This window comes from Musa acuminata, chromosome BXJ1-8, assembly GCF_036884655.1.
Source record: "Musa acuminata AAA Group cultivar baxijiao chromosome BXJ1-8, Cavendish_Baxijiao_AAA, whole genome shotgun sequence".
NCBI lineage: Eukaryota > Viridiplantae > Streptophyta > Magnoliopsida > Zingiberales > Musaceae > Musa > Musa acuminata.
The window spans coordinates 24,087,036-24,107,506 of NC_088334.1; the positions used below are offsets into that span (position 1 = coordinate 24,087,036).

Below are 20,471 nucleotides of genomic sequence, written 5' to 3' on the forward strand. Positions count from 1 at the left end.
TGAGCTTACTCGAATGAAGTTAAAATCGATAAGATATTAAAGCACGCTTCATTTTTACAAGTATCAAGATATGTATCAAATCCTTGTACGTAAAAATGACTTCCTTTTTCAAGAAGGAATTTATAAGCAGGAATCATTTCATCAAATCCATTTCTCAAAACAAAATATTGTTCACATGATAAGTGTATAAGAGATGTATTTGCTGATTGATTTCATATGTCAAAAATTAATGATATGAATTAAACTTGATATGACATATGCTTATTAAGTCTGGAAGAGGATAATTCAAAAATCCAATTGTTAGGATGCCAATAGTTAAGAGAATCCGAAAATGAAATTAACACTTTCATACATTCGGACAAGGCTGTGCTATTGATTTTCAAATACAATCATGAGGACAAAACATGCTTATTATCATGGAAATTTTTGTATCCAAAGCACATAATTTCTAACCTGTTATTAGGGCATGTAATTGTGTAAAATCATCATGGCAGTCGAGTGATTTGATCATTCAATCAAGAAAGTCCGAAAATTAATTTTAACAAGTTCAATAATTCGGACATATTTTTGCCATAGTTTTTCAAATACAATTATGAAGATAAGACATGCTCATCATCATGATAGTACGATAGCAAGTTTACAATATACAAGCTAGCAAAAAATTTTTAACATTTTAAGACACGGAAGCTAGCAATTTTCTCTTTGAGATATGCACATTAGCAACTCTTTCTCCCCCTATGTCATTGGGAAAGAGAAGGGAAGACCCTTTACATTAATTTCTAAATCATGACAAGGGAAGGTTTCAATCTTATTTGTGCATCATTATATTTTCAAATTCGAACATGCACAATTTCAAAAACCTTATATTTCATTCATGCATGATACTGAATAAATCAATCAATATTATGAGCATATAATACATGATACTTAAATTTTTAACTATTTATCAACATTTTGATCATGATACCAAACATTCATCATTTAGAGTATTCATGACATTAAATCAACATACATCATTTTAGTAACAACTCATAGCATTTTAAATCATGATTTACATCATATGCAATACATCACATCATAATTAAAAAGCTCAAGTATTGCATGCATCATTGCAAATCATAAATGCTTCATATCATGATGGTATCAATTTTGTCAAATTATATCTTACTATGCATGATCATAACTTTTCATTTGTATACATCAAAATAAATTAATGAATATTTCATATATTCATATCATCACATAAGGAATATCAAAAAGAGTTGGTAATGAGATTTATGAATCATGTAGACAAATTATGAATATTAAGAGACATATTATGATTCTTTTTAGATAACTCAAATAGCAAAAAGAAAGAATCACAGTAAATTATTTTGATTTATAAAAAGAATTCTTAAGTTATAATTCCAAGAAATCACGATTCATTTCAATAAATTTCAATAAGAACACATCATCAAAATCTCAACATTACTTTCAAGAGATTCAAAATGGCATAGATAATTTTTTTGATCTCTTAGTGAAAAAGTCAATACGGTAGAGAAAAATAAATTTTCAAGAAAAATAATTTTCTCTTTTTAGTTGTTTTAGTTCATATGATTTTATTTCATCTATGCCAAACATGTAGCATGTTTTAAAATTGAAAGTGCAAGTTTTATTATGACAAAGATCAATAAGGCACTTTCATTACCGTGAAAATCGAAAATCGCAAGATTCATCATCCATAATTATAAAACCAATAAACATGATTTTTAAAATCTCATGCATAGAATAAAATCATGGTATCAAAACATCATTATATCATCAAGCATGATTTCATATTTTCAATCAAAATCATTTTGTTTGTTTATCATAAAATATGTATTTTTCATGATTATTTTCAAAACTACTAGCATGATCATAAATTTTGCATTTTCATCATTTTTTTTTTTAACATGTAATTTTCAAGAAAATTAATTCTATATTAAAAAGAAAATGTATTATGAAGGGCATCATGTAATTTCGAAATAATTCAAGAGAGTTGAGTTACTTACCTTATAGTCGAAGCCCGTCAAAGCCCAATTCGCCGTTTCACCTTTGGAAGTTCTTGATTCATCCTTGGTTGTCTTCCTCTTCTTTGGCCTCTTCCTTCGTTCAAGTTCATTGTCTATTTTAGATTTTTGTTTAATAAACTTATTAAGATTTAGTGTTCGAAGTTCAAGTTCATCATTGTCCTCATCACTTGAGTCATCGCTCAAGTGGCATTCATTTGTCCGGAGTTCCAAATCCTTCCTGTTCTTTGGAAGGTGATTGTGTTCAACATGTTCATCATGTGCATTGTGCACCATTTCATATGTCATCAACGAACCAATTAGTTCTTCAAGTGGTAAGTTGTTTAGGTTTTTAGCTTCTTGTATTGCAGTTACTTTTGAATCCCACTTCTTAGAAAGAGAACGCAAAATCTTGTTTACGAGTTCAAAATTCGAAAAACATTTTCCAAGAGCTTTTAAACTATTGACGACATCCGTGAAACGGGTGTACATGTCGCCTATAGTCTCGCTTGGTTGCATTCGAAAAAGCTCAAAATCATACAATAAAAAGTTAACTTTCGAGTCTTTGACTCTACTAGTTCCCTCGTGCGTGATTTCAAGTGTTCGCCAAATGTAAAAAGCCGTTTCGCACGTAGAAATCCGATTGAACTCATTTTTGTCCAAAGCGCAAAATAAGGCATTCATAGCCTTTGCGTTTAAAGAAAAATACTTCTTCTCCAAATCCGACCATTCGTTCATCGGTTTAGAGGGAAGTTGAAAACCATTTTCAATGATATTCCATAAATCCAAATTCATAGAAATCAAGAAAACCCTCATTCGAGTTTTCCAATAAGTGTAGTCCAATCCGTTAAACAACGGTGGACGAAAGACCGATAAGCCCTCTTGAAAGCCATGAAGAGCCATTTCTCTCGGGTGTAAATCCAAAATGAGAAATACCGGGCTCTGATACCAATTGTTAGGATCAAGAGCACTAAGAGGGGGGGGGTGAATTAGTGCAGCGGAAAACTTTCTGCGATTAAAACGAAACTGTGTTCGAACAATAAAAACGATTTCTATGTGAATGCCGATTCTAAGCAAGATGATGTTAAAGTCAATCTATGAAGGCAGTTTGTAGCTATGATGAAAACCATAATATAGGTGCAAACTGAAATACGACGTTCGTACGAAGAAACTGATTTACGTCTAAATGGTGATTCGTAAATCACTTGATTAGGCAAGATGCAGTTTAAGCAAGAGTATAAAGGCAGTTTGCAGTTAAGATAGAAATTAAAACGTAAACACAAACTGAAATATGATGATCGTACGAGAAAATAGATTTACGTCTAAATGCTGATTCGGAAAGTGCAACGCTTAAAACCCGATCGTATATGCGCAGAAGGCAGTAAGCTTTAGAGGAGGTTTGCAGTAAAGATAATATGCTCAAAGTAAATGCAAACTGAGATTTAGAATGGTTCGGTCAATCTTGACCTACTCCACTTTTGGCTTCCTCCACCGACGAGGTCACCGACGTCAACTAGAGGCCTTCCTTCAATAGGCGAAGGCCAACCACCCTTTTACAGTTTCACTCCTTTTGACGGGCTAAGGAGACAACCCTTACAGAAATTTTCTCTCCTCTCTTTACAACTCAGAACTTGGAAGAATAGAGGGAGAAGAACTTTTGGCCTTTACAACAATTTTGAGCTCTAAGAATCACAGAAAGGATCAAGATTTCAGTGTAAGTTCATGTTCTTTCAGTGCTGAATGGGTGGGGTATTTATAGGCCCCAACCCAGTTCAAATTTGGAGCTCAAAACTGTCAATTCCCGGAATTCCGGGATTAGGCGGTTGCACCTCCTGACTGGGGCGGTTGCACCGCCTGGCAGAGCTCGAAGACTGAGCCTCTAGGCGGTGCCACCTCTATCAGGGGTGGTTGCACCTCTCTGCCAAAGCTCGAAGACCAAGCTCAGGCGGTTGCACCTCCTGACTGGGGCGGTTGCACTGCTTGCCAGAGCTCGAAGACCGAGCCCAAGCGGTGCTACCTCCTGTCAGGGGAGGTTGCACCGCCTAGTCTCGCTCGAAGACTGAGCCCAGGTGGTGCTACCTCCTGGCTGGGGCAGTTGCACCACCCAGTCTCCCTGGGAGACTTAGCCTAGGCGGTGCTACCTCCTGGCTTGGGCGGTTGCACCTCCCACAGCAATCAGGGTCCGAATGGGTAGATCCATTCGGCCCAATTTGGGTTTTTCAGGGGCCCAATTGCCCCAAGATTAAGCTAATGGGATCACCTCCCATTTTCAACTTAATCATTGTGTTAACTACGATAAATCCTAAGACAATTTTTGCAGCTTGCTCCGATGCATCAATCGCTTCTTCCGGCGAGTTTCCAGTGAACTTCCGTCGATCATCCGATGAACCCTCGGTGATGCTACTGCGGACTTCCGACAAACTCCTGGACTTGGGACGATCCACTTGGCGAGTTTCGATGAGCTTCTTTGGCAAGCTCATGGACTTCTCGGATTTGTTCCCGCAGAACCTCCGACGACTATCCGAACTTCCGTCAAACTCTCGAACTCCCAACGTGATCATTGTCTTGACTCCGGCGCAACTCCTACTGCATGTCTTACTTTCATCGTAGTTAATCCTGCACATGTAAACAAAACTTTGATCGAGACAATTAATCCTAAGCAATTAACCAAGTTGTCCGGCATGTCATTGGTCCCTCGACGCTTCGTCCGATTCTTCGGCGCATCGTTCTTTCCTACGGCCTATTGCCCAATCGGCCAGTTGGCTCCGCAACTCCGATATCCTTGGCACAATACCCGCTCTTCTTGGCCCGATGCCCGAGTCCACGGCCCGAAGCCTTCTGTCGATACGTCGACCGATCCACCGGCCCGACGTCCAATCTTCTGACATGTTCCTCCGGCACAACATGATTTTCCTGCTTTAATTGTCTCATCCTGATCGAGGCACCCTATGTCACTCAAAACACAGATTAAATCATAAACATATATCAAGTAGTTTCATCATCAAAATACGAGATTCAACAAACATAATGAAGGATGATAGCTTAGGTGTCGAGATATGGTGACGAATCGAGGCTATCATTAAAGGGCAACTCGGTCACCATCATGACATTTTGATCCACGGGGTAATTAGTGAATGGGTCCTCCTCGAGCTCCAACTTAGAATACCTTACCTTGAAACAGGCTAAGGTGATTTGATACTCGAACTGCTATGAGATGACCCCCGTCCTCTCTTGACCCTTTTTAAACCCGACCGTTGCCTTGTAACTAGTGATCGCCTCCTCCTAATATTTTGGTATCATGCACTGCTTGGCCTCAAGTGCATCCTTCAGTTCCCGAGCCTACTTATTGGTTATCGCAACCTGCTCTCCAAGCTCTAAGTTATGCACCCTCATCGAATCCGGCTCCCGAGTGAGCTATAGTAGATCGTCCTCCATGGCTCAGTTATTGCTTCATACTTCTTTCAATTACTTAGTGAGTTTGACAAGGTACAGCTTGATCTCCTCAAGTTGCCACTCCAGCTCGATCCTCCGAGCCTCCACCTTAGTAACAGTAGTAGGAGCATCATCCTTCTTTAGCCCCTCGATCTCTTCCAAAAGATCATTAATTATGAGGCCCCACTAGTGGATAACCGAGCTAACATCATGTACACAGTCAATGAGGGCCATTACGTAGTGTGATAGTGTTGTAAATACAAAAAAAGTAGATGAGTGAAGTGAATTCGAAGGAGTTAGCCATGATCTAACTATAAGAAAATCTAGGAGCGACATCACATATGCAGTGGAAGAATAGAAAATAAAAATCTCTAAATTCTTATAAATTGTGTTCGTCGTCATGCGAAGATTGGTGCTCAAAATCTGCAAAATCAAAAACTACATATATGAAAGATTATATTTTACTAAAGGAAATCGTATATCCCTAAATCCTTGTAAATCTATAAGAGAGGATGAAGGAGGTCAAACATCCTCCTTTTAGTGGTAATCCACACAGCAAGGATGTGATGACGCTCTTTAAATCTCTAGGTCTGCTATCTGAAGAGGAGAATGGGAGAGGAGAATAGGAGGTGGCAACCAAGAAACCTATAACCTATGAACCTTTGGTTCCCTCCTATTTATAGAGGCCCATTGTCAACTTAATCCTAATGGATCCTACCCTATTAGGTAGTGGATCTTCATTCAACTACCCAACCTTCTTAGATTAGTGGATCTTTATTCAATAATCTCTAATTGGATTATATTAGATCTTATCCATATAATCTAATTATTTAGGGGCTTATTGGATATCCAATAAGATAGAGGTTTGGCGGATATCTCATATCCAAACCTCTACTCATCGCAATGCCTATCATATGTGTGTGACCCTCTAGGCCCAATATCGACTGGCCATGAGTCATACTTATCAGAACTCCTTCTAGCTCAGTGAATTATTATCTCCATAATAATTCACTCAACTCATCGACTGCGAATGTACTAGGTCACTACGTTGCAGTCCCTAGACGATACAAGGGAATCCAATCCATTGGACATGTTTATCCTTAGTTACCATGTATCTATAGTCTCTCATCCATCTAATACCCTAAAGACCATTTACCGGGCATGGTACATTCAAGCCTATACAATTTCTACTCGAGTCTCGCTCTAATCGGATTCTCCCGGAGAACTCTTTCTCTCTCAATCTGAATGACCCTAGCCAGGGATTTGTTTGAGCAAGAACACATGGGATATTCTTCTCATGACACCGAGAGTAGATGATCCTCTATTGACACTCAATAGTCCTCGTAAGATTGACTATCACTCTTGATGACCAACTGTGCTAGATTTGGAACTTCCAGACCTATAAGTCCGGTATCAAAAAGTGGAGTATTCATACAAGACATCCTTAGTGTCTCAAATCTAAGGACTAGATACACCACTAGGACAATGAAATCGATATCTGACAATGAGGTATTATCAATCTTCCAGTATTCCATAAGCGAATTAATCAGTGAACTCATTCTCTAATGAGCACCTGTATTGTATCCCTAGTATCCCCACATGAGCAAATATAAGACCAGTCGCCTCTATCATATAGACGGGTATACAGCACACTAGTCTATCTAGTTATCTCGATGTCTCTCTCGAGTAACCTATGGTCGAGATTATTTAGGGTTTATATTTAAAAGCGAATCGGTCTCATTATCATGATCTCATCATGATCCGATTCTCATTGCATAAATCTATGAACATTAGAATATAGTCTATCTAGTTATCTCGATGTCTCTCTCGAGTAATCTATGGTCAGGATTATTTAGGGTTTATGTTTAAAGGCGAATCGGTCTCATTATCGTGATCTCATCATGATTCGATTCTCATTGCATAAATCCATGAACATCAGAATATATACAACGGGCAATATAAAGTGAAAAAAATACCATATATATAATAAGCAAAAAGAGTGTTATCATGTATATAATAAGCAAAAAGAGTGTCATCACTTACGTGATTGGCTTGCAGGGCACCTATGACTAGCACTAAAGACTTCGATGCTAAGGAGGTAGGAGGCTCCTTATCAAGAACTGGCTTCTCAGGTTTCATGCCTCTTCGAGGGTAAGGCACTTTTATCATAATAATCTACTAATTCTTTCTTGGCTTATCGATGCTAGTGTGGTGGCAAAACAAAGTCGAACCTAATGCCTCAAGCGATGGCTCGCGAATAGTGGTTGAAGACGAAGAGACCACCACCATGCCCGAAGAGGAGCCAAGTACCTTCCTCTTCAAAGAATGGAGATATAAAGGTCACAATCACAAGGCTATAGAAGATTTAAAAAAAGGATGAGGTGAAGTGATAGGAGATTTGGGTCGTATCCCAAGGAGCCGAGCTGAGACCTACATCGATCAACTAGTCCTCGTTCATCTTTTGGATGGCCTTGGAGTAAGAGAGCATATCCCTCAACTAAAGCACTTAATTATCTCCTTATCTGACAAGAAAGGGAAGGTGTTATTTGTGCAATGCACCAACTAGGTGAGATTAAACCCCTAAACTTAACCCAGACCTATGAAAAAGAAGCACTCCTTCCAACTCTTATGGTTGGAAGGGGCTCCACTAATTTTAAAGCTGCCCTAAACAACTATGTAGTAGTCACTTTTTCCCCTACATAGTCAAAAATAAGCTGCAAAAAGCTTGCAAGTCGGAGTAATGTCAGCATGCCAATATTCTCCGATAAACACTATTAGGTAGCACCATGAGTTGGGCACCATATGAGAAGATAATATCTTTCACTATTGTAGACAAGAAACTATCACCAGATAGAGAGAAAGACAAAGTCCCACCTCTAGGGCATCATGGAACAAGTAACGAGGCCCCGATGCGGGATTGAACAAACGTTGACCGAGTCAAAGAACTTGCAAGTTGAACTCAGTAAGAATGGAATACTTAACTCGCAGGTGATCCAGAAGTGATGCACTCACCACTAAATCACAGTCATGCAAGCTTTTTATGGACTCTAAGTCTCGAAGAACTTTCGAGTTCACGTGAACTATCTCTTCTAATGAAAGGAAGGTCAAGATTTCCTCTATCCTTAGGCTGCCTAAAGTTGAAGCATAAACCTCGGCCATCTTGTCATGGATAAAACTATAAATAAGATGTTTGATGTAATGCTCATATATATCTGTGTCTTTCGGTTTTACTCATGCTTTGCATAGCATGTAAAGGGCTGATAGTAAGCTTAGCAGCTCCATTTTCTTTAGTTTTAGTAATCATCTTAGGCTTACAAATAAAGGTTATATTATATAGGCACTTGTTAAGATTTTGGTCTACAGTGAATCATTTTGGACCCTTTATTGTGTAACTATTTAGAGCTTGTGAAGTCTGCTTGTAATTTGCATTGGCTATAAAATGTTTGTTGAAATGATTGCTTATGGATCTCAAGTGAAATACTTTTTCTAACTCGTTTTCTCTTATATATGTCCTAAGGAACCATATGAGGTTTTTGGGAGGCTAACTTTTGTGGATAAACATGCAAGAATATCGCACGACTTAGGAAAAATCAACCAAGTGTGTGACAATCTAATAGCTAGTAGATTAAGAGGAACTTGTATAAGAATAAAGAGACATCGTAACCTAAGGAGATAGAGTAGAAGACCAATATGTTGCTGAATCGATGTTGAGACTACGAGAGACTCAATAACTAATTCACCCTACTGGGAACTAGAATGAAGCAAAGAAGATTTCTAAAGAGGCTCTAGAGGCTCAAATGGAAGAATGAGCCTCACCCATAAAGTGAAAGAGGATTTATAAGGAGGAAGCCAATCTCTCTCCTTCCACAATTGAGACAAGTGTCCCTTTGGGACACTTCCAAAGGGATGCTAGTGAATTAAGAATTCAAAAAGTGTTGTATAAAAGATTAAAAAAATACTAGATAAAATATTCAAAACATATCGAACGAAAGATTCAGAATATACTAGATGAAAGACTTGAAAATTATAGGAGACACAAAATAAAATGTGCACGAGGCATATGAGTCAAGAAAACTTAACTCACATAATAGAAATCTACTACGATGAAGGTACAAGATAAAATGTGCTTAAGGTATGTGAGTTAGAAAAATCTAACTCACATAAAGAGAAATCTACCATGATGAAGGCACGTGTAAAAATATGCTTGAGACATGTGAATCGAGAAAACTCGATCGGCATAAAAAAAAAATTTACCACAATAGATGCATAAGATAAAATATGCTCAGGGCATAAGAGTTAGGAAAACTCGATCCATGTAAAGAGAAATCTACTATGATGAAAGCACAAGATAAAATATGCTGAAGGCACACGAGTCAAGAAAACCCAACCTGCGTAAAGAGAAATTTGTCATGATAGAGCATAAGATAAAATATGCCCGAGATGCATGTGTCAGAAAAACCCGACCTATGTAAAGAGAAATCCACCATGGCAGAGGCACAAGATAAGATATGCCCGAGATGTGTGAGTCGAAAAAACTCAACTCACATAAAGAGAAATCTATCATAACGAAGGCACATGATAAAAATATACTCGAGGCACATGAGTCAAAAAAATCTGACCTATATAAAAGAAATCCACCATAATAGAGGCATAAGATAAAATGTACTTGAGATATATGAGTTAGAAAAATCTGACCTATATAAAGATAAATTCATCATGACAAAGGCGCAAGATAAAATGTGCCCAAGGCGCATAAGTTGAGAAAATCTAACCCATATAAAGAGAGATCAGCCATGATGGATATACAAAATAAAATGTGCCCGAGGCACATGAGTTGAGAAAACCTAACCTACATAAAGAGAAATCCACCATGATAGAGGTACAAGATAAAATATGCTTGAGGCGCATGGGTTGAGAAAACTCAACTTGCATAAAGAGAAATCCATCATGATAGAAGCACAAAATAAAATATGCCTGAGACACGTTAGTTAGGAAAACCTAACTAGTATGAGGAGAAATCCACTATGGGGGAGGCTTAAGGCAAAATATACTTGAGACATGTGAGTTAAGAAAACCCGACTCACATAAAGAGAAATTTGTTATAGTAGAAGCAAAAAGTAAAAATATGTCTAAGGTGCATACGTTAAGAAGACCCAACTCGCAAGAAAAAAACCATAATGCTCACATGTCAAATGAATTAAACATTACACTTTGAGCCCTTTTCGAAAGAGCCCCGAAGCATGCCATCGGGGGTTGACAAAAGATTGGGGATACATTGTCGGCTAATCATTTGACATGTCACCATCACATGATGCCCAATGAGGAAGGAGAAGATGAAGCTTTCTTTTTATCATTTATAATTAGAAAGATAATCGTAAGCTTTCTTCTCACCATTTATAATGAGAAAGGAAATTGTAAGCTTCCTTCTCACCATTTATGACATGAAAGACAATCACAAGTTTCCTTCGTGCTCTTTACAATCAGGTATAAAAGCTTACTTTAATACAAAGAAAGGGAGAATTCTTTTAACTATTCATGTTCGCACTTATATACCTTGGATTACTAACTTGAGTATCAAATGGAGTTGGTTGGGAAACCTCTCCCAATCTTAGCCTTCGTTTTAGTGGACACCTAAGGAGTTCAATATTTCTATCTGAAGACATCTCGAACAACCCTACGCAGGTCCAGACTATGCCAAGCTGACCAAAACCTCAATGATATTTTTCACTAACAAAATGATTAGGATTTGATGATGTATTATTATAAACTTGGACCTAAATATTTTGGGCTAATGATTTGAATTTAACAAAGTTAAATCTTATCGAATTATATAATGACATATTGCTCAAGTACAACTAAATTGTTGAACTTGTACAACATCTCACAACCTCTACACCATAATTGAACTTAGAGGCAATGAACCCATATGTAATTGAATATCTAATTTCTCTTTTATCTTTCTTTTCTAGCTTACACAATTTGGAAACATTCGACCACTTTACGTTGAGAATATTAAAATTAAATTTAATTTAATTAAAAATGATTCTACTTGATTACCTTAGATGAAAAACGATTTTAGATATCTTGAAAAGTACCTAGATCCCTTAGAAAGATGAAGAATATTTTAGATATTTTAGAAGAATGTTAGATCCTCTTAGAAGATATTATAATCCCTTAAAAATTGATATGTGTAAGAAGTTATCAAGATATCTTAGAAAGGATATCATCTAGAAAATTGAGGAAATCCTTAGTTTTTATATTTTATAAATCTAGTCTTGTACTCTCATCTCTTATATATAGATGAGAGAATGTCATTGTGAGTGTATGTTTGAACATTTGAACCCAATGAAGTTAACATTTTATATTTTTCTTCAACTATTCTTTGTTCATAACTCCATCACATTTCTAACAATGTGGTATCATAGTAATATTATCTAAGACAACAATCAACATATCATTCCCTATATCTCATCTAATCAATAATTATAAAAATTAGAGCATCCAAATGAAGGCCATGCTTGAATCACAAGATGTGTGGAAGAGAGTAGAGAAGGGGTAGAATGAGCCCCAAGATGAAGCTATACTTGTAACGAACCAAAAGGACTCCTTGAGAGATATGAAAAAGAGAGAAGAAAACTCTCTTCTTAATCTATCAATGACTTGATGAAGGAGGAAAGGTCGCCATCATCACCAACTCCAAGCAAGCATGGGAGATCCTTCAAAATTCCTATAAAGAAATGGAGAAGGTGAAGAAGGTATGATTTCAAACTCTGAGTGAGTTTGAAGCATTGAAGATGAAGAAGATGGAGTCTATCTCAGAGTATTTCACAAAAGTATTAGTCATTATCAACTAACTAAGAAGAAATAGAGAAATATTATAAGATAATCAAGTGGTGAAGAAAATCTTAAGATCCTTAGATATACAGTTTGACTATATTGTGGTGGCAATTGAAGAATCAAAGAATCCTGAAGCCATGACCATTGATAAACTTATAAGCTCATTACAAGCTCATAAATAAAGAATATAAAAGAAGAAGCAAGAACAAATGAAGCAAGCTCTTCAAAACAAGTTTTCTCTCAAAGACAAGAATTAAGAAGCTAAAGAAGAAAGAATCTAGAGAGGTCATGGTCATGGCTATAACAAAGGCACTGGATAAATATAACACAATAATGATGACAAACAATACCTCAAGAAAGGAGGAGGAAGAGATAGCTATTCAAGAGGAAGAATGTATAACAAATCTAAAGTTCATTATGATACTTGCAACAAAATTGGTCATTATTTATTAGAATGTTGGTATAATGATTCTAACCAGGTTAATGAGAAAGCTAACTATATGAAAAAGGATGAAAAAAGGATACTTCCATATTATTGTTAGTACAAAAAGAGGAAGACTTTCACAATGAAGACCTTTGGTATTTGGATAGTAGAGCAAGCAATCACAAAATCTGAACACAAATATATGTTCATGGAGATAAATGAAGAAGTTAACTGACAAATTCTTTTTGGAGACTTATTAGAAGTAGAAGTGAAGAGGAAAGATAGAATCCTTATGCCAGCTTAAAATAAAAATTATTATTTTATTTCTAACATTTATTATGTGCTCAATATAAAGATAAATATTTTAAGTTTGAGATAACTTTTAGAAAAAGGATATAATGTGCATATGGAAAAAAAAACTCTCACACTAAGAAATCAAAGTATGAAGATTTGCTCTCTAATTGACTAAAAATAAATTAATCTTATTGAACATAAAGCATGTTAATGAGAAATGCTTGAATGCTAGCTTGAAAGATAGCTTTTAGATATGACACTTGAAGTTTTGACATCTCAACTTTGGGGCACACAATTTATTATCAAACAAAAGGATCATAGAAGGACTATTACATGCAACTCTCTAAGTCAATTTTATAATGTATGTATTCTTGATAAGCAATCAAAGAAGAGCTTTCCAAATAAGTTGACCTGTCATGCAAAGAGACCTCTTGAGCTAATCTATACTGATTTATATGGACCAATATCTCTAATATCTTATGGTGAGCATCGTTATTTTCTAACATTAATTGGTGATTTTAGTAGAAAAATATGGGTTTATTTCCAAAAGGAGAAATTAGATTGAATCATTTAAGAAGCTCAAAGCATAAGTAGAGAACTAAAGTGGTTACACCATCAAAACCTTAAGATAAGACCACGGAGGATAATTCACATCACAAAGGAGTTTAAAAGCTTTTGTGAAGCAAGTGGCATTCAAAGACTATTGATAGCACTTTATTTTCCTTAACAAATGGTATGATGGAGAGGAAGAATCAAACTATTCTCAATATGGTTAGAAGCATGCTAGCAAGAATATGCCAAAGGAGTGCTAGCAAGAAGATACCAAAAGAGTTTTAAGGTAAAGTCTTTGAATGTGTGGTCTACCTCAATAGATATCAAACAAGTAGTATGGAAGACATGACACCACAAAAGGCTTGCAATAGTAAAAATCTTAACACCTCTCACTTAAGAATTTTTGGATATATTGCTTATGCTCATGTTTAAGATCAAAGAAGAACAAAATTGTATGACAAAAGTTTCAAATATAATTTCACTGGCTATAATACCCGATCTAAGGCTTATAAGTTACTTGATTCAAAATAACACAAAGTGCATATGAGTAGAGATGTAGAGTTTCATAAAGATGGAGTATGAAATTAGAGCATAAATATAGAGGAGGTGTAAGATGAAGACCAAGACAAAGTAAATATGAGATATCATAACTTTACATAAGCAAAAATGATATAATACTCAAAGAGAAATTAAAAGATATAAAATGATATAAGCAAAATGATAATATAGAGGAGTCAGATGGGTTTTCAAAGTGGCAAAATGATATAAGCAAAAATGATATAATACTCAAAGAGAAATTAAAAGATATAAAACAAGATTAGTGGCAAAATAATATGAGCAAAAAATGGGTATAAACTATGATAAGATATTTGCTCCTATTTCTTGAAAGAAAATTATTATATTAATTATCTTTTTAGTCGCTCAAAATAAATGATAAATTTATCAATTAGATGTCTATATTTTTAAATGGTTTTCTTGAAAATAAGTTTATATTAAACAACCAATGAAATATATTGAGAAAAGATAATTTTATATTGCTTCAAACAAGTTCCAAGGGTTTGCAATGCTAGAATTGATGTTTACTTTAAAGCTAATGGTTTCACGTAATATCCGTATGAATACTCCTTATACATTAAATAAAGTAAATGATGGAAGTATGCTACATATTTGTTTGTATATAGATGATCTAATCTTTACCAAGAATAATCCTCATATATTCTAAGACTTCGAGCATGCTATCATAAAGAAGTTTGATATAAGTGATATGGGATTGATGTCCTATTTTCTTAGCATAGAAATGAAACCAAACAAAGATCATATCTTTATTTCACAAGAGGTATATCCAAGATAAGTTCTCAAAGCATTCAAGATGGACAATTACAATCCAATTAGCACACCGATAAATTATGGTATGAAGCTATTAAAGAATTATGATGGAAAAGCAATAGATGCAATTCTTTATAAGAGTTTGGTTAAAAGCTTAAGATATTTGATATGTATAAGATTAGATACTCTATATGGCGCTCAATTGATGAACCAATTCATGAAGGAGCCTAAATCAACCCATTAGAAGGCTACTAAAAGGATTTTGCATTATATTAAATGCACTCTCTCTAATGGTTTAATCTATTCAACTTCTAACAATTTTAAACTTCTTAGATATTCTGATAGTAATTGAGGAGAAGATATTAATGGTAGAAGGAGAATATATGGATTTATATTTTATATGGGAGATACTATAATCATTTAGATATCCAAAAAGCAACCAATTATGACACTCTCAACTTGTGAAGTCGAATATATTACGACATCTTTATATTGTGTCATGCTATAGAATTAAGAAGCTTACTAAAGATGATACATATCAAATAAAAAATAACACAAATTTACATAGATAAACAAATCAGCACTAGCAAAGAACCTAATGCATCATAAAAGGCGGTAACATATTAACTTGAAATTTTACTTCATTCAGGAGCATATGAAGGTAAATAAAGTTGAACTCATTCATATCAAGACTTAAGACTTAGTCGATATGTTCACTAAATCATTTACGATTAATCTATTTACCAAGTTCAAGTTATTTACATGTATGATGGATGGAAGGAATATTAAATTTAAGAGGGAGTGTTGAAATTAAGTTTAATTTAATCAAAGATTGACCTACTTGGATGAAGAAAGATGTGAGGCATTTTGAAAAGTGGAAAGATCCTTTGTAAGGATAAAGAATATCTTTGATATTTTGAAAGAAGCAAAATCTTTTTGGAAAATTTTATAATCTCTCATAAGTTAATGTCTAGAAAATTATCCAGATATTATCTATAAAATTGAGAGAATCTTTAGTTTTTATCTTTTGTAAATATAGTTTTGTACTCTCCTCTTCTATAAATATATGAGAGGATATTATTTTAAATATAAGCTTGAATATTTGAATCCAACAAAATTAGTATTTTTGTCATCTTCCTTAAATTTTTTTTCTTTCATAACTCCACCCCATTTGATTAGGAGAGAATTTGCATCCAACCTCAGGAAAACAATCTAAACAGTGAACAATATAGGTGGAAATTTTTTGATCAAATGAATCAATAAAGGTGGAAATACAGGTTGGTGTACACGATTTTATTCAAGAATGAAGATTTTAGAGAACAAGAGATGACATAATTAAGGTAGATACACTGTTTTCATATCAGAATATATGCTGAATATACTTGCTATTAATTGTGCCATTTAGCTTGTTCGTTTGATTGGCTAACGCAGGCCGTACAATGGGGAGGGATGAACATGATGGAAGCTGAGCGTCGTCTCTTAGCCAATGCACTGCTTGACGTCTCAAACCAGCGTTTCGTTCTTCTTTCTGAAGCCTGCATTCCTCTCTTCAACTTCCCCACCATTTACTCCTACCTAATCAACTCCACCAAGATCTACGTTCAGGCATATGATTTACCAGGTCCTACCGGCCGCGGTAGGTACATGAAGAAGATGAAACCACTGCTGAAGCTGGAGCAATGGCGCAAGGGATCCCAGTGGTTCGAGGTGGACCGCGGCCTAGCCATCGAGGTTATCTCGGATGACGAGTACTTCCCACTCTTCCAGAGACACTGTACATCCTCATGCTTTGCTGATGAACACTACTTGGCAACTCACGTGAGTGTGAGATTTCCGGGGAGGACTGCAAACAGGAGCTTGACATGGGTTGACTGGTCGAAGGGTGGGCCACACCCAGCTAGATTTTTGAGAAGGGATGTCACGGTCGAATTATTGGAGAGGATGAGGAATGGGAGTTCCTGCAGGTACAATGGCCGGAGCACGAGGATTTGCTTCTTATTCGCCAGGAAGTTCTTGCCAAATTCTTTGGTTCGGTTGATGAGATTTGCTCCAAAACTCATGGATTTCAAGCAGAGATATGAAGGAAGAAGAAGGGGTTGATCCATTAAATGCCCAGAAGAATGTTATTGTGCAAGTAGGTGATTCTTTCGGTACTGGATAATGTTAAAAAAAGGATATTGATTAAATGATGACACAAAGATGCATTACCGTTCCATTTAGATCTCGACGACGTAAATAAGTAGGGTGTACGTAATTGGACCAGATTGGATTCTGTGGAGACACCATGGCGCTCGTGGCATGCGTACATAGTCGTCGATTGGGGTCACGGGCGTCATAATCGCAGAGATGGATGGATCGTCACATTATGGGATGCTTATTGTTGGTGGAAAGCATACGGAGTTCACCTACGATGACGGCTTCGGCTTTCCAACAGGCCACTCCTCGAATCTGTTTTGTCGGTATCTGATCTCTCCTCTCACGAGCACTCATTCTAAGAATCTTACTGTTGTTACTCGCAAGTAGACAGACTACTCTTTTATGTGCAGTGCAGTCTATTTACGTTCAGCAAAAGAAACAATTTGATGGCCCCTCACTGTTGTTCTTCAACTCAATGGCCTTTGAGGTGCACAAAGACCCTAAAGTTTGCAACGAAGACAAGTGTTTTTTACTGAACGTATCGGCCTTTGAGGAACAAATCTATCTACCCATTTCTTCGTTATCCACAATTCTTTGACCACAATGACAGCTAAAGGGCGAAATAAATAAACATGGCCGAGGCAACGGCTTCACCTCTGCAGGCTGTGCCTCTGCTTAGACTGTAACACAGCTCCCGAAGTGTCCGTAGGTCCCTTTTCCCTCGGCTTATTCAATCGAAGAAAGGAAAGAAAAGAAAGCAAAGGAAAAAAAAAAGCTGAAGGAGACACTCCAAACCCTCAACACTAAAAGAAGCATTGCTTGTGCTGGTACCAAAACCTCCCTTTGTCTTCTCTCCCAGCTCTTGGTGTCTGTGTCTCTCCTTCCCCATCCTCATCTAAGAAGTAGGAAATGGGGGGTAATAAGATGTTTTCTTCCCCACATTCAGCTCAAGCTACTCTGATGCTGCTGCTCTTCCTTGTGCTCGTCAACTTCTCTTCTATGGTGGTGTCTTCTTCTTCTTTGGGCACTTTGGAAGGGGACTTGAGTGCTTTGCAGGAGTTCAAGGCCGCTTGTGACTCGGGCGGGAGACTGGCGAGTTGGAACCGGTCTGACCCGTCGCCGTGCGCGTCCTGGCACGGCGTCACCTGTGCTGGGGGTCGTGTCACCCGGTTGGTCCTCGAAGGCCTCGAATTGGCAGGCCCGGCCTGCCTCCCGGCCGTGATGCGGCTCGACCAGCTCCGGGTTCTCAGCCTCAAGTCGAACCGCCTCTCCGGGCCGATCCCCGACCTCTCTCCGTTCTCCACGTTGAAGCTCCTCTTCCTCGCCCACAACGAACTCTCCGGCCCGATACCGCCGTCCGTCGCCTCGCTCTCCCGCCTCTACCGTCTCGACTTCGGCTCGAACAACCTCACTGGCCCGGTACCAGCTTCGCTGAACCGTCTGTCCCGCCTGCTCACGCTCCGGCTCGATTCAAACCGGCTGTCCGGCGCAATCTCCGGACTCGTCCTCCCTCGCCTCCAAGACCTCAACCTGTCGTCGAACCTACTCTCCGGCGCTGTGCCGCCCTCGCTCGCCGCCTTCCCCGCAGCCGCATTCACCGGGAACCCGACCCTTTGCGGCGGGCCTCTCCCCACCTGCCGCGACGTCGTCAGCGACCCCAGCCGCCCCTCGGCCAGTGCAGCAGCCCCCGTTTCTCCAGCCGCCGTGGTAGTAGCCTCTTCCCCATCTGCCAGGCCCGAGATTGCCCCTCCCCACCATGCTGCCGCTGGTGACGGCCGCGGGGGAATGAACAGGGTGGCGGTGGTGGCCATCGTCGTCGGCGACTTCGCCGTGCTCGTCCTCGTCTCCGGCCTCCTCTTCTGCTATTTCTGGCGCAAGTTCGCCGGGAGGAGCCCGTCCCGCCTGCACGAGGGGGAAAAGATAGTCTATTCCTCCAGCCCCTACGCCGTACAGGGAAACGAGGCGGGCTCCGCTGCCGGAAGCGGATTCGAAAGGGGCAAGATGATCTTCTTCGAAGAAACGAAGCGGTTCGAACTGGAGGACCTCCTCCGGGCCTCGGCAGAGATGTTGGGAAAGGGTGGCTATGGGACGGCTTACAGGGCCGTGCTCGACGACAGCACCGTCGTCGCTGTCAAGCGCCTCCGCGAAGTGCACGTCGCGGGCAAGCGCGAGTTCGAGAACCAGATGGAAACCCTGGGGCGATTGCGGCACCCCAATCTCGTCCCCCTCAAAGCCTACTACTACGCCCGCGACGAGAAACTTCTCGTCTACGATTACATGCCCAACGGCAGCCTCTTCTTCCTCCTCCACGGTCTGTAACTTCACTCTATGGGATCGGTGTCACCTCTCCGAGTGCTATGTTCTCTTAAAAGTCTCTTATTTTCTTTGATAAACCGTTCAAAATTCAATCTTCTTAGGGAATCGAGGACCCGGGAGGACGCCGCTAGATTGGACGACGAGGATGCGAATGGCAGTTGGTGCAGCGAGGGGCTTGGCGTTCATCCACCAGGCGAGCCGTTCGCCGAAGCTGACGCACGGGAACATCAAGTCCACCAACATCCTCCTCGACAAGGATGGCAACGCGCGGCTCGCCGACGCCGGGCTGGCCCTTCTGGGCCCCGGGGCCGCGGCCGTCGGTAGGGCCGGGGGCTACCGTGCACCCGAGGCGCCGAGCGACGGGCGGCGGCCGTGGGCGTCGCAGCGGGCGGACGTGTACGCGTTCGGGGTAGTGCTGCTAGAGCTGCTGACGGGAAAACCGGCTGCGGACGGCGGGGCGTCGGCGGTTGACCTCCCGCGGTGGGTGCAGTCGGTGGTGCGGGAGGAGTGGACGGCGGAGGTGTTCGACCTCGAGCTGATGCGGTACAAGGGGATCGAGGAGGAGATAGTGACGATGCTCCAGATCGCAATGAGCTGCACCGCTGTCGTACCGGACCAGCGGCCCACGATGAGCAACGTGGTGAAGATGATCGAGAACATCCACGGCGGCGGCGCAGGCGGAGACCTCTCGCCTTCTCACGACTCTTTCGACTCGGTTTCGGACTCGCCCTCTGGTTCTGACGTCGCGTAATAGCCGTCGGATCGAACCATCGCTGCGGTCTCATTTCCTTTGGGTTTCTGTACATGTAAAAAAGAAGGCTTAGGTTCCAAGCTCTCTAACTAGCATTGTTATTGACATTCCCTTTGACGCTGCGTAGAACTTGATCAAAATCCATGTGATTTGATAGACGACGCAGTTAAACAACATTGGATACTGAGGAAGCCGTGGGAAGACGGGGGATCATTTGGGATTCAGTTGTTTTGTCTCATAGTTTGGAGTGAGTGGTCTCCATCGTCAAAGCAAAGCAGAGAAAAGACGAAAGAGAGATGCCATTGGAGAGCGTGTGTGGCAGTGCAGGCGTAGTTTATCTGGTAGCGAGTCTGGCCAGGCATGCTAGATTTTCTTA

General features: G+C 39.3%; 2 protein-coding genes across 2 annotated transcripts in view; both read left to right on the forward strand.

Annotated features, from left to right (window-relative positions):
- The window catches only part of LOC135587686 (glycosyltransferase BC10-like), a 32,342-nt gene extending 14,578 nt beyond the window's left edge, over positions 1 to 17,764 (forward strand). Inside the window, exon 2 of the mRNA XM_065079351.1 lies at positions 16,324 to 17,764. Coding sequence (XP_064935423.1) covers positions 16,324 to 16,992 — 669 coding nt within the window. The 3' untranslated portion in view covers positions 16,993 to 17,764. The remainder of the gene's footprint in view (positions 1 to 16,323) is intronic.
- A 77-nt stretch (positions 17,765 to 17,841) lies between these two features.
- LOC135587685 (probable leucine-rich repeat receptor-like protein kinase At1g68400) lies at positions 17,842 to 20,200 on the forward strand. Its single transcript, XM_065079350.1, has 2 exons — positions 17,842 to 19,339; positions 19,446 to 20,200. Exons 1-2 carry the CDS (start codon positions 17,938 to 17,940, stop codon positions 20,093 to 20,095), a joined length of 2,052 nt encoding a protein of 683 aa, XP_064935422.1. The 5' UTR covers positions 17,842 to 17,937; the 3' UTR covers positions 20,096 to 20,200.
- The last annotated feature ends 271 nt before the right edge of the window (positions 20,201 to 20,471 follow it).